The 12,409-nt window shown below is 39.4% G+C and overlaps 1 protein-coding gene across 1 annotated transcript in view; it reads left to right on the top strand.

The window, feature by feature from the left end:
* Positions 1-12,409, top strand: part of LOC126209833 (ATP synthase subunit b, mitochondrial-like) — a 51,128-nt gene that overhangs the window by 27,879 nt on the left and 10,840 nt on the right. The window contains exon 2 of the mRNA XM_049938964.1: positions 587-750. Coding sequence (XP_049794921.1) covers positions 587-750 — 164 coding nt within the window. The remainder of the gene's footprint in view (positions 1-586; positions 751-12,409) is intronic.

The raw sequence follows: 12,409 nt of genomic DNA, 5'->3' as shown, positions 1-12,409 counted from the left end.
TGTACCTGATGTTTAAACAAATTAAACACAGTAGCTGGTTAGCCTAATTGGTGAATATCACGTAAGATCAAATAAATAAATAAAAAGTGATGTTTAAGAAGTCTTCCTACTAGACTGACTGCAATTTCCCAGTATACTACCAACGAACTGATGTCTATCACCTACTTTACGTGTGACTCAGCCTGAGCCTATGTGATCCTTTCATTTTTTATCCCCACAGTTTGTTACAACCATCTATGTGTATGAGTGGGCTGCTTTCAATTCTGACTTACTAACACTGCAGCCACAGGGTACTGCTTTTCTGCACTTTGTAAGGGACACAAATGAGAAGAATTTAATATTCTTCTCCTCACAACATAATATAAAATCTGTGGAAAATAGTTTAAAATGTTTGATTAGACTGCATCATAATTCTGTTGAGTATAGTTTACATTATGTGATGTTCTCCCCTGTGTGTCGCTTTTTCCTATGCTTCGTATGATAAGATATCTGTGTACCTATGTTAAAAGTGTGTTTTGTAGCATACAAAATACCTGACTTTAGTTTAATTCTGGCTGTGTTGCTAATGAATATGTCTTTGTGGCAGGACCGTATGTGTTCGGAACAACTGTGTCATCGTATCTTCTCTCCAAGGAAATATATGTTCTTGAGCACAACTATTACAATGGAATTTCAGTGGCAATTCTTTGTGTGATGGGAGTGAAGAAGCTTGGGCCCAGTCTGTCTGTTTATCTGGACGAACAAGTAGATGTAAGTGAGTGCTGGCTGCCTACTGTCCCTTTCCTTCTCTTCTCTTCTCTCTCTCTCTCTGTCTCTCTATGTAAAGTGAAGTTCCCTGCTCACATCTGTCTGTATGTTTTGGGTAACCTCAGGAACTGCTGTTATAGGGATTTTGATCTGGTTTTGACTAACTAGAGGAAGATCGTGTATATAATTTCATAAATATTTTGTGGAAATTGACTGAATTGTGATGAAATGAAGTTCACCCAGCTATGAAAATGATGGGAGTGCCATCTAGCAATAAAACTGCCACAATTCAACACAACAGCAAAGCCTGAGCACTGAACGGGTAGCGCAGTGGTTAGCACACTGGACTCACATTCAAGAAGATGGCAGTTCAAACCTGTGTCTGGCAGTCCTGTTTTAGATTTTCCTTGAGTTTTGAAAATCGCTTCAGGCAAATGCCGGGATGTTTCCTTTGAAAGGGCATGGCCGATTTCCTTCCCCATTCTTCCCTAATCTGAACTTGTGCTCCATCTCAAATGACCTCGTTGTCAGCGGGATGTTAAATGCTAATCTTCTCCTCCTTGTCCTCCTCAGACCTTGAACAGAATCCGAGTCGGGACTGGTGGTCTTCCTGTACAGCATGTGCCTGGAAACCAAAAGGTCTTGGGATTGAATCCTGGTGGACCACAGATGATTCACTGTCTTTTAACCTAGCATTAGCCCTCATTGATGTGGACATTCTTCAGAAGCAGAATGTGGTTTGTATTCCAAGTTAAACTGTAGGTGTCAAGGTGTCAATTTCAAGAGTAGAATCATAGTCAGGCTTGGTGGTGTAGTGGTAAAACGTGTGCACGGTAATGGGAACATTGTGGGGCCACAAATTTTTTTATCTTTCTTTTTAACCTGGCACTCAGCTCTCAGTGATATGGAGATTTGCCACAAATGAAACATGTTTTGGGTTTCACGTTAAACTGTAGGTTTTCCTGATTGAATAACTGGCTAGGGAGATGCATTTTGCCAAAGTGATGTCCAGTTGAAACACCTAGAACAAGACACTAAGTCACACATTTTTCTGTCTGATGTGTTAAGGCTGCTCTCAGGAACAGGAACTACCGTACAGTGTTTGATACTCGCGGAGCAGTGGTGCGACCACTCCATCGAAAAATGAGCAGCTGCGGAGCCTTTGTAGTAAGGCTTACATTGTTGACAGGTTGCAGTTGGGTAGTCTGCTCATGCTTTTAGATGCTGCAGTACACCAGCAAATGGGATGTGCTGCCTGAATCATTTAATTTATGTGAAAGTGATGCTATTCAGTTATCTAATATGTTCTCTGTTTTTTAATCATAACTCTACGCCATGCCCCTTAAACAAAATTACCACTATGCCAGGCAAGTCATCCAGTCATAGATACTTAGTGCTATCTGTACGGAGATTTGGGGGGGGGGGGGGTGTCACTGGTAACTTCTAAAGATAAGAAAATTATACATTTTATACATTATGAAATCCTCTGCGGTTGATTACATGTTCAGTAAAATACCTCTGAGTTGTTCTCAGTAACATGTACTTCCATCATAAAAAATGTAATTTAGCATGAAGTTAGGGCAATTTTCTAGAGAGATTGATACAAGTCTTTTATAAATCTCTTAATTGAGAAAGGTCACAGAAGAGGCATCAACAAATACAACCCCTTCTATTAAATGTATTGTTTTCTGTTATTTGTTTATGTATTTATTTTTCTTGAGAAAAGTAGAGTTCTGTCTTGGTAAGAATACACTCAGTATATTACACTTTCAATTTCAGTTGTTGTGGTCTTCAGTCCAAAGACAGATTTGATGCAGCTCTTTGCAGTAGTCTTTTCTGAACAAGCAGCTTCCTCTCTGCATAACTACCTCAACCTATAGTCATATGTATATAATAGAGGGAAACATTCCACGTGGGAAAAATATATCTAAAAACAAAGATGATGTAACTTACCAAACGAAAACGTAGGCATGTTGATAGACACACAACAAACACAAACACACACACACACAAAATTCAGGCTTTTGCAACCAGCGGTTGCTTCATCAGGAAATTTTGTGTGTGTGTTTGTGTTTGTTTGTGTGTCTATCAACATGCCAACGCTTTCATTTGGTATGTTACATCATCTTTGTTTTTAGATATATTCAACCTATAGTCAAGATGATGTAAGAAAATCTGTGACAGCTCACAGCACTGTTGCCAGCTTTCAGCTGTGAACCATTCACAGCTGCAGATGAAACCAGTAGCTGCCTACAGAGCTGTGACAACACTGACACATTACCGTAGGGGGGTTTACAGAATTGCGTTACATTGTTGGGTGAAATAGTTGCTTGAAGGCGTCATGCCTAGCCCACTGCAACAGTTAGGGATCACTCATTTTACTAAGATTTTAGCTCCTCTTTTCATTCTTCTGTGTTTGCGATTTAAAGACTGGGTTGTTTTGGAAATCAGCCTTATGCAAACACAATTAGTTATTTTTATATTTACCCAGACATGTTTCGACACCAGTGTGTCATCTTCTGTGGGTCATTTTTTTATTTCTGTAAAGTACAATATCACATCTGTAATAATTTAACTGCTGTAGGCCTAAGAAATACAATATTTGGAATTTGCTTCATTTTGTTCAAACAGTCAACTTAAAATTACATTGCTAACTGTACTGTATTATTATCCATCAGTTTAAGTGCTCGTTTTCGTCATTTTTTTTGACAGCATTTCATCTGCAAAGTAGCCATAAAGAAAATTATTGCATATTTGTGGAGAGCTGTTTCGAGGGTAACCCCTACCACTTGAATCTGCTTACTGTACTCAAGACTTGATATCTCTCTACAATTTTTAGTGGCCTGTAGACATCCCTTGGACCTTCACAGCCTAACGTGGAGCTCACATTTGTACTCTAGCTCATCAAAGAATTTCTTCTGAAAGCTATCAAAGTGTTCATTTAGTTTTGTGTGTTTCTGTTGCTGACACTGTGTTTCATTTGAGCTCCTCGCCAGACTGTGAAGGCTCAAGAGCTATCAGGCACCATGTCATCCTCTTTTTTGTGGCACCATCCACATGCGGTATGGAGGGGAATGTGGTCAGCGCACTTCTCTCTTGGCTGTTTGGCATACTTTCCAGACCATGGAGCTGATACTATTTAGTCAAGTAGCTCCTCAGTTGGCATCACGAGGCTGAGTTCACCCTGTAGCAGTCCTCCCACCGAGGAAAGATCCTTGGCAGTATTGGGAATCGAACCTGGGTCCTCTGCATGACAGCCATCCACACTGAACATGCAGCTACGGAAGTGGAATATTAAACTGATAGTTCAGTTATATTCATACCTGTCAAAATCTGTCTTCTTTGGAATTGGAATTATTACATTCATCTAGAATTCTGTGGGTATGTTGCCTGTTTCACGAGGTGGAATAATTTTGTTGGTGGTGGCTCTCCCGAGGGTCTCCATAATTCTGAGAGGATGTTGTCTATTGCAGGAGCCTTGTTTTGGCTTAGGTCTTTCAGTACTCTGTCCAATTCTTTTTGCAGTATTCTATCTCTCATCTTATCTTTATCTACTTCTGCTCTTTCTATGATTTTCTCTTCAGGGTTGTTTCCCTTTATAGACCATTTAGACATTCCTTACATCTCCCAGCATTCCCTTCTTTGCTTAGTACAGGCTTGTCATCTGACCTGTTAATATTTGTGCACGCACTTCTGTTTTCTCATAAGACCTTTTAAATTTTTCTATAGGTGGCATCTATCTGTCCCTTATTTATCCATGCTGCAAGGTTACAGTGTGAAAAATATCGAGTTGTACCATGATTCGGAATCCACGTTAAACTGTGTAAACTCCTATAACTGGCTGGTAAGTCAGTTCAAAGACAAGAGGAAGGCAATGACATACCACCTCCAACTGGACCATATCTAATAAAGCATTGTGGGGTTTAAAACAGTTTTCGGATTGATGACTGCTTTACTAAGGTTACAATCTACACAATTGATGTCAGATGCTTCCTTTCATTTTTTCTTGTATATCCGTTTTCTTCTGCATTTTACTATCGATCTTATATGGGTGCTGCTTGACTGTCAAAAACATGCACATCAAAGATTTACTTTTGGTAGTATAATAAGAACTTTAAATGTGGGAGTGGAGCTGTAAGAGCATATATTGATGCAGTCATATTTTTCTCCTTTTCATGCAATGAGAGCATATGCAAACCGATGATGGCCCATCCTTGCACCACTGCCAAGAAGCAACCAGTCCATTTTTCTAACTACAGATGACTGGTGGGTAACGTAGACAGCCGAAAGCCACAATGTTTAGAAAGAATTGAATCACCAAAAGCTTGACCACTATCTGTGATTGACACCTAATTAACCTTTGCACAGACTGTGTAATTTTATTTAATATAAGATTGTTACTCACTATAAAGTTGACACATTGAGTTGCAGACAGGCACAATGAAAAGACTGTTACACATTTAGCTTTTGGCCGAAGCCTGAGTCAGAAAGGAAACACAAACATATTCACACAAGCAAGCACGCCTCATGCGCACATGACTGCTGTCTCCGCCTGCTCCATATGGCATCTGATTCTAAACAGGGCAGGCAGAGGTAGTGGTTGTGTGTGCATAAGGTTTGCTGGCTTTTGTGAATGTATCTGTGTGTGTGTGTGTGTGTGTTTGTTTCCTTTCTCAAGAAAGCTGTGGCCAAAAGCTCAGTGTGTAACAGTCCTTTCTTTGTAACTGTCTGCAGCTCAGTGTGCCATCTTTATGGTGAGTAGCAATGTGTCCTTTTCATAACATTTTTGATATTCTATTTGATATCAGATATGTTGTAACTAGTTCTCTCTTGTTTGTATGCTGTACCTGTTAAGAGATCTCTTTATTGTATTTATTGACTGAACTTAATCCTTATAAAATTGTATACAGTGAAATTTGCAAGAGAAAAAAATCTCTAGTGTTTATTAGAAACTAATTTTCATTGTAATGAATACGGGAGAAGAACATGTAAATGAGGAGTTTCATTATAGGGGTTATGCAAGTTAGCATATTAGGACCAGAACATGTAAATGAGGAGTTTCATTATAGGGGTTATGCAAGGTAGCATATTAGGACCAATACTTTCCTGATATACATTAATGACTTTCCCAGTAGCATTACTCATGGTGATAAATTTTCGTCGCTGATGACAGCAGTATTATAGTCACTGAGAAAACAGTAGAACTCCTTGCAGAGAAAGCAAATGAAACTCTCAAGGAAGTTTATGATTTGTCAATAAGCAATAAAGTGACATTGAACGCAGAGAAAACTAATGCCATGGATTTCAGTTTGAAGAGGGAAAATGACAATGTTAAATTAAATGTTGATGGCACCTCTATAGACTGTGTAACAAATGCAAAATTTCTAAGAATGAATACTGAATTCTCAGTTGAAGTGGTGTGAATACCCAAAGGTACTTGCAAACAGTATGTCATCAGCATATTATGCCCTTAGAATCCTATCATCAGTGTGTAACAAGCAGTGTCTTTTAGTTACATACTATTCATATGTACACTCAGTTCTTAGCTACAGCATTCTTTTTTGGGGAACAAACTCACAAAATATGAACACAATTTTCAAACTCCAGAAAAGAACCATAAGAATAATAACCAAAAATAATAATCGAGCTCATTGTAAAGATCTGTTCAAAACGCTGGGGTTTTTAACTGCTCCGTGTGAACATATTTACCAGTCAGTTGTACACATCAAAAATAACATTGGTTATTACTGTACAAACAGCTCTGTCCATGACCATAGAACAAGAGCTAGAGTCAACTTACATTTAGCAAGAAAAAATAAACATAAAACTCAAAACATCATTTTATACCAAGGAATAAAACTTTACAATAAATTACCAAAAGTGGTTAAAGAAATTGCAAAAATACACTTACTTAAAATGACAGCTAAAAAGTACCTGTTATGCAATACATTTTATATGTTGAAGGATTACTTAGATAAAACAGAGCAGGGATTTGGTAAAAAAAAGTTATACAAATTAATAATAATAATGATTATAAAACATCCAATATTCCACATAATACCTTCACACTATGCTTTTTTCCTTTTTTTTTCCTTTTCTGGAAAAACTTACCCCCAAGCTATGCATAGCACAATACTAACACCTCTTCCTCTTTCTGAGCTCACCATCTCACTCAGTTTTTCAGGATAACAAATGGGAAGTTGCAGTACAGAAAATGGCCCAGAGATCACCAGTGCAGGTGTCTTTGTGTGTGTAGCGAGAGAAGTGTTATGAAACAATGTGTGTATAGTGTGTGCAGCGACTGATAGTGAGATATGAGTGAACAGTGTGGCATTGCATTCTCTAATAAGTTATTTGTAAAAGAAGTGTTGTATACCAGGAGTAAATGTAATGACTGTCTCTAACTGGAAGTCTGTAAATGTATGTCTGTACGAATTAGCTTATTTTAAATCGGTCTAAACTTGTAAATACTTTGACATGTCCTGTATCCTTGTAAAAAGAGATATACGGACGAATGAAGAAGCTACTACTACTACTACAACTACTATTATAGTTACCTTAATTGTAATTAAAACTATTTTCATTTTTACTTGGAGTAGAAATTCATTTATTCTTTGAGACCATTAACTTGTTGCAAGTAATTATTCATGCATTAATGTGACTAAATCACTCTGCACATGTTTGTTATTGACATACAGAAAGATGAAAAAACAGTTCAAAGATATCAACAAGTTGCTGTAGCCAACATGATGAAAGCCAGGTCTGCTGATATTTTCTGTTAATTTCAGTGATGTTTTGACAAACTAAGCTGGTGAACTTCTGCATCAAGACAAAAGGTATACAAACTTTTTTTTTTCTTTTCACTCTCTTACCATTGTGGTGTACGAGTATCCATCTAAGACTCAGTGTTGGTATGTCTTATGCACGCTAAGCACTTGATTTAAGGTGCTCACTACATTATTGTATTGAGGCATTTATAAGAATGTGTTCATTACAATATGTTTGCACATTTGTAAGTTGGTTGCCATGGCAACAAGTATCAGTACAGACATTTCTGTTAATTTCTTCATAACACTAAATAGTGGAAAATCCTGGGTGGACTAACAGCAATATGGAAAAAAATCAAACAATGGAAAATCCAGGATGGAATGTAACAATGTTGTGAAACGGAAAGTTGCTACTCACCATATAGCGGAGATGCTGAGTCACAGATAGGCACAACAAAAAGACTGTCACAAATATAGCTTTCATGCAGTAAGGCCTTCATCAAAATTGACAACAAACACACACGTACACACTCACGCAAACACAACTCACACAGGACTGCATTCTCAGGCAACTTGGCCACACTGTGAGTAGCAGCACCAGTGTATGAAGGGAGTGGCGACTGGGTGGAGGTTGGGGCAGGGAGGGGGAGGGATAGTAGGGTAAGGGTGGTGGATAGTGACGTGCTATTGGGGACGAGGTGAAAAGAGGGAGGGCAGCTATGTGCAGTCGGGAGGTTAGACGATGGCCAGTGGGGAGGGGGGGGGGGGGCGGTGAATAGTGGAAATGAGGAGTAGTAGTAGTAGTATGGTATTCTGCCTTACGGCAGGTCTTGTCATGGTTAAGCCTCTTCCACTTTTGTCTGTCCATAGCCAGTCTTTTTGCTTCTGAATATTTGTCTCTTTTGATATTGTCCAGCATTTGATATCTTCTTTTTCATCTTTCCCCTTTTCCCCCCACCATTCCTTCTATTCTTTCCTTCAGTAAACAGTCCCTCCTCAATGCCCAATCCAGTTCTGTTTTCTCTTTCTCATGACTTTCTCCGATTCTTCGTAAAACTTCTTCAGTCCTTACTCGGTTTACCCATTTCACTTTTTCCATTCTTATCCATATCCACATCTCTAGTGCCTCCATTCATCTTTCATCTTCCTTCCTCAACATCCAGGTCACCGCACCATACAGTGCAATGCTCCAGATGTAACATTTGGGGGGTCTTTTCCTCAGATCTTTGTTTAGTGGTCCACAAAATAATTTCTGTTTCCTTTTGAATCTTTCTTTTGCCATTGCAATTCTTTTCCTAATTTCTGTTGAGCAATACATTCATCCATTATTACACTTCCCAAGTAATTGAAGTTATTCACTTGCTCTATTTCAACTCCCTCTATTTTCATATGGCATTTTCTCCCCTTTCCTCCAATTACCATGCTTTTCATTTTCTTCTTGTTAATCTTCATTCCATATTCTTCTAATTTTGTGTTTAGATTATTTAACATTTGTTTCATCTCTCTTGCACTCTCTGCCATCACAACCACGTCATCTGCAGATCTTATACACTCCATCTCTGCCCCACTGTACAAACTCCTCTCCTTCCATCAAAACTTTCATTAATAATTTCCTGCAGATAGATATTGAACAGTGTTGGTGATAAACAACAACCTTGTCTTACACCTCTTCCCAGTTCAGTTTCTTCACTCATCACACCTCCTATTCTTACTTTTGCTCTCTGGTTTAAATATAAATTTCTAATTAGCCATCTATCCCTCCAGTCAACTCCATGTTTTCTTAAGATTTCCATCAGTTTGTCCCATCTGACACAGTCAAAAGCCTTCTCAGGATCAATGAACACAGTATACACCTTCCTTTTCTTCTCCATGCACCTCTCCCCTATGCCCAATGGCATCTCTAGTTCCCACTCCTCACCTGAAACCAAATTGTTCATCTCTTATCACGGACTTCAGCTCTCTATATAGCCTTCTGTTGAGTGTCCTCAGCAAGACTTTGGCTGGATGCGATATCAGGCTCACTGTTCTATGTTCCTCACACTTTTACTGTTCTTTTTCTTTTCTGTAGGTATTAAGATACTTTCTGTAAAGTACTTTTGCCATTTTCCTGTCATGTATATTTGATTACACAATTCAATCCATTCCCTTTTCCCTTCTTTCTCCAATGACTTCAACAGTTTTGCAGGAATCTCATCAATTCCCATTGCCTTTCCATTTTTCATCTCCTTCATAGATGCTTCAATCTCATTTGTTAGTATTGCATTTCCTTTGTCATCATCTGCAACTTTATCTTCTTCTTCTATCCCAAGCTCTTCTTCACTTGGTCAGCTGTCTGCAGCGTATAGCCATTCCATATATTCTTCCCATCTTCTCATTATTTCTTTGGGGTTCACTCACCATTTTACCACCCGCTGCCTCTACTACCTTTAGTCTATTGTTGTTTCTCTTTTCTCTGAATGTCAAATCCATTGCTTCTTTGTACATTAAATCATATTTTCCTTCTTTTTCTAATTTCTCTATCTTGTTACACTTTTCTGTCAGCCATTTCTCCTTTGCTTTTTCTGTCTCCCTTCTTAATTCATTATTTAACCTCCTGTAGTTGCGCTTTCCTTCTGTGTTTACAGTTTTCCATTTCCTGCGGTCATCCATCTTGGTTATCATATCTGGTGTTACCCACTCTTTCTTTACTTTTTTCCTCTCCTTGACTCTGAGCATTTCCTTAGTTCTCTTTTTGATCCCATTTTTAAAATGATCCCATCTTCCTTCTGAGCACATTCTGTTTCCTGTCCTTGCATCATGATTACACAATATGTATTCTCTAATTTTTCAAAATTGCCTTTGTCTTTCAGTTTCTCAAAGTTAATGTGCTCTCTCTTCTGTCCTTTCCATGTTCTTTTCAATTTAACTAGAACTGCAGCTACTACTAATCTATGATCTGAATAAATATCTGGCCCTGGATAACTTTTGACACTCTTTAGGCAAGCATTCCAATCACCTATTATAACAATACACCCATTTATTTTCTCTCTCTCTGCTAAGTTTTCTATCTTCTCATAACATTCTTGTACCTCTTCATCTGAATGATTACTTGTTGGCATATAGACCTGGACGACAACTAAGTCTTTCTTTCTCTCTTTCACTGTCATCATCATTTTTCTTCCACTAAGATATGCAACCTTGATAACCTTGTCTTTCAGTCTTTTACCTATCAAAATTCCAATCCCATACATTCCATTTTTATCTTCACCTGAATAGTACAATCAGAAGTCTGCACTTTCTAGTTCTCCACATCCACCCCATCTCACCTCACACATTCTGAGTACATCCAATTTGTTTCTTGTCATTTCACGTTTGGCGTTTGGCATTCTAATTTCCCTTCCTGGATAAGGGTTAAAACATTCCAAGTCCGAATCATCAATAAGTCTTCCTTCTTCTTCTCCTTCCTTCCTTTTCCCTAATCTCTGGAGTCCTCATTGTATTCCCCTCCTCGAGATCCAATTGAGGGGAAGCTTCACCTCCAGAATATTGTACAAAGAGGTCCATCCCATGAACGACTAAGGAAGTAATTCCAGTGGTGGTTTCCCATTGCCTTCGACTGTCCTCCACATCCTATTGGCTACTGACCCAGTTTCCCACTGGGGTTGGTTACCCAACCTTCCACTGGGTTGCTCAGCTTAACAAGGACACCACATGTAGGTAGGATTGTGGAGAATTGAGGTGAGAGAGGCTAAGAGGACTCTCTTGTTGAGTTCATATATTCACATCTCACCTCCATTTTCAGCCAGAGTCGCAAGGTTGTAGCAGCAAATCCCCCAGGTCATCTCTTGGGGAAAGAAGAGAAGTAAAAGACTGGGTGTGATGGAGGAATGAGGGCTGTGGAGTGCTGGAATGGGAACAGAGAAGGGGTGGGAGAGGACAGTGACCAGCAAAGGTTGAGGCCATGAGCGTTATGGGAACATAGAATATATTGCAGGGGAAGTTCTCACCTTCACAATTCAGAAAAGCTGGGGTTAGTGGGAAGGATTCATATGGTACAGGCTGTGAAGCAGTCATTGAAATGAAGGATGCCATGATTGTCAGTGTGCTCAGCAACAGGGTGCAAGCCCCCTCCATGAAAAATACGATCACATCATAACACCACCGCCTTCAAATTTTACTGTTGGTGCTACACACGCTGGCAGATGACGTACACCAGGCATTCGCCATACCCACACCCTGCCATCAGATCGCCACATTGTGTACCATGATTTGTCACTCCACACAACATTTTTCCACTGTTCAGTCGTCCAATGTTTACGCTCCTTACACCAACCGAGGTGTCATTTGGCATCTACTGTCATGATGTGTGGCTTACGAACAGCCGTTTGACCATGAAATCCAAGTTTTCTCACCTCCTGCCTAACTGTCATAGTACTTGCAGTGGATACTGATGCAGTTTGGAATTCCTGTGTGATGGTCTGGATAGATGTCTGCCTATTACACATTACGACACTCTTTAACTGTCAGCAGTCAGTCAACAGACGAGATCGGCCTGTACGTTCTTGTGCTGTATGTGCCCCTTCACGTTTCCACTTCACTATCACATTGGAAACAGTGGACCTAGGGATGTTTAGGAGTGTGGAAATCTCACGTACAGATGTATGACACAAGTGACACCCAATCACCTGACCACATTTGAAGTCCGTGAGTTCTGTGGAGTGCCCCATTCTGCTCTCTCAGAAGGTCTAATGACTACTGAGGTTGCTGATATGGAGTACCTGGCAGTAGGTGGCAGCACAATGCACCTAATATGAAAAATGTATGTTTTTCAGGGTGTCCGGATACTTTTGATCACAAGTGGCAGTAGAGTCATCCTGCAGTCTTGGAAAATGCTGGTCCTCTAAACTTTCTTAATA

Source organism: Schistocerca nitens, chromosome 10 (assembly GCF_023898315.1).
Source record: "Schistocerca nitens isolate TAMUIC-IGC-003100 chromosome 10, iqSchNite1.1, whole genome shotgun sequence".
Taxonomy (NCBI): Eukaryota; Metazoa; Arthropoda; class Insecta; order Orthoptera; family Acrididae; genus Schistocerca; species Schistocerca nitens.
The sequence above is the reverse complement of the archived record's forward strand: the minus strand, read 5'-3'. Positions and strand labels throughout refer to the sequence as shown.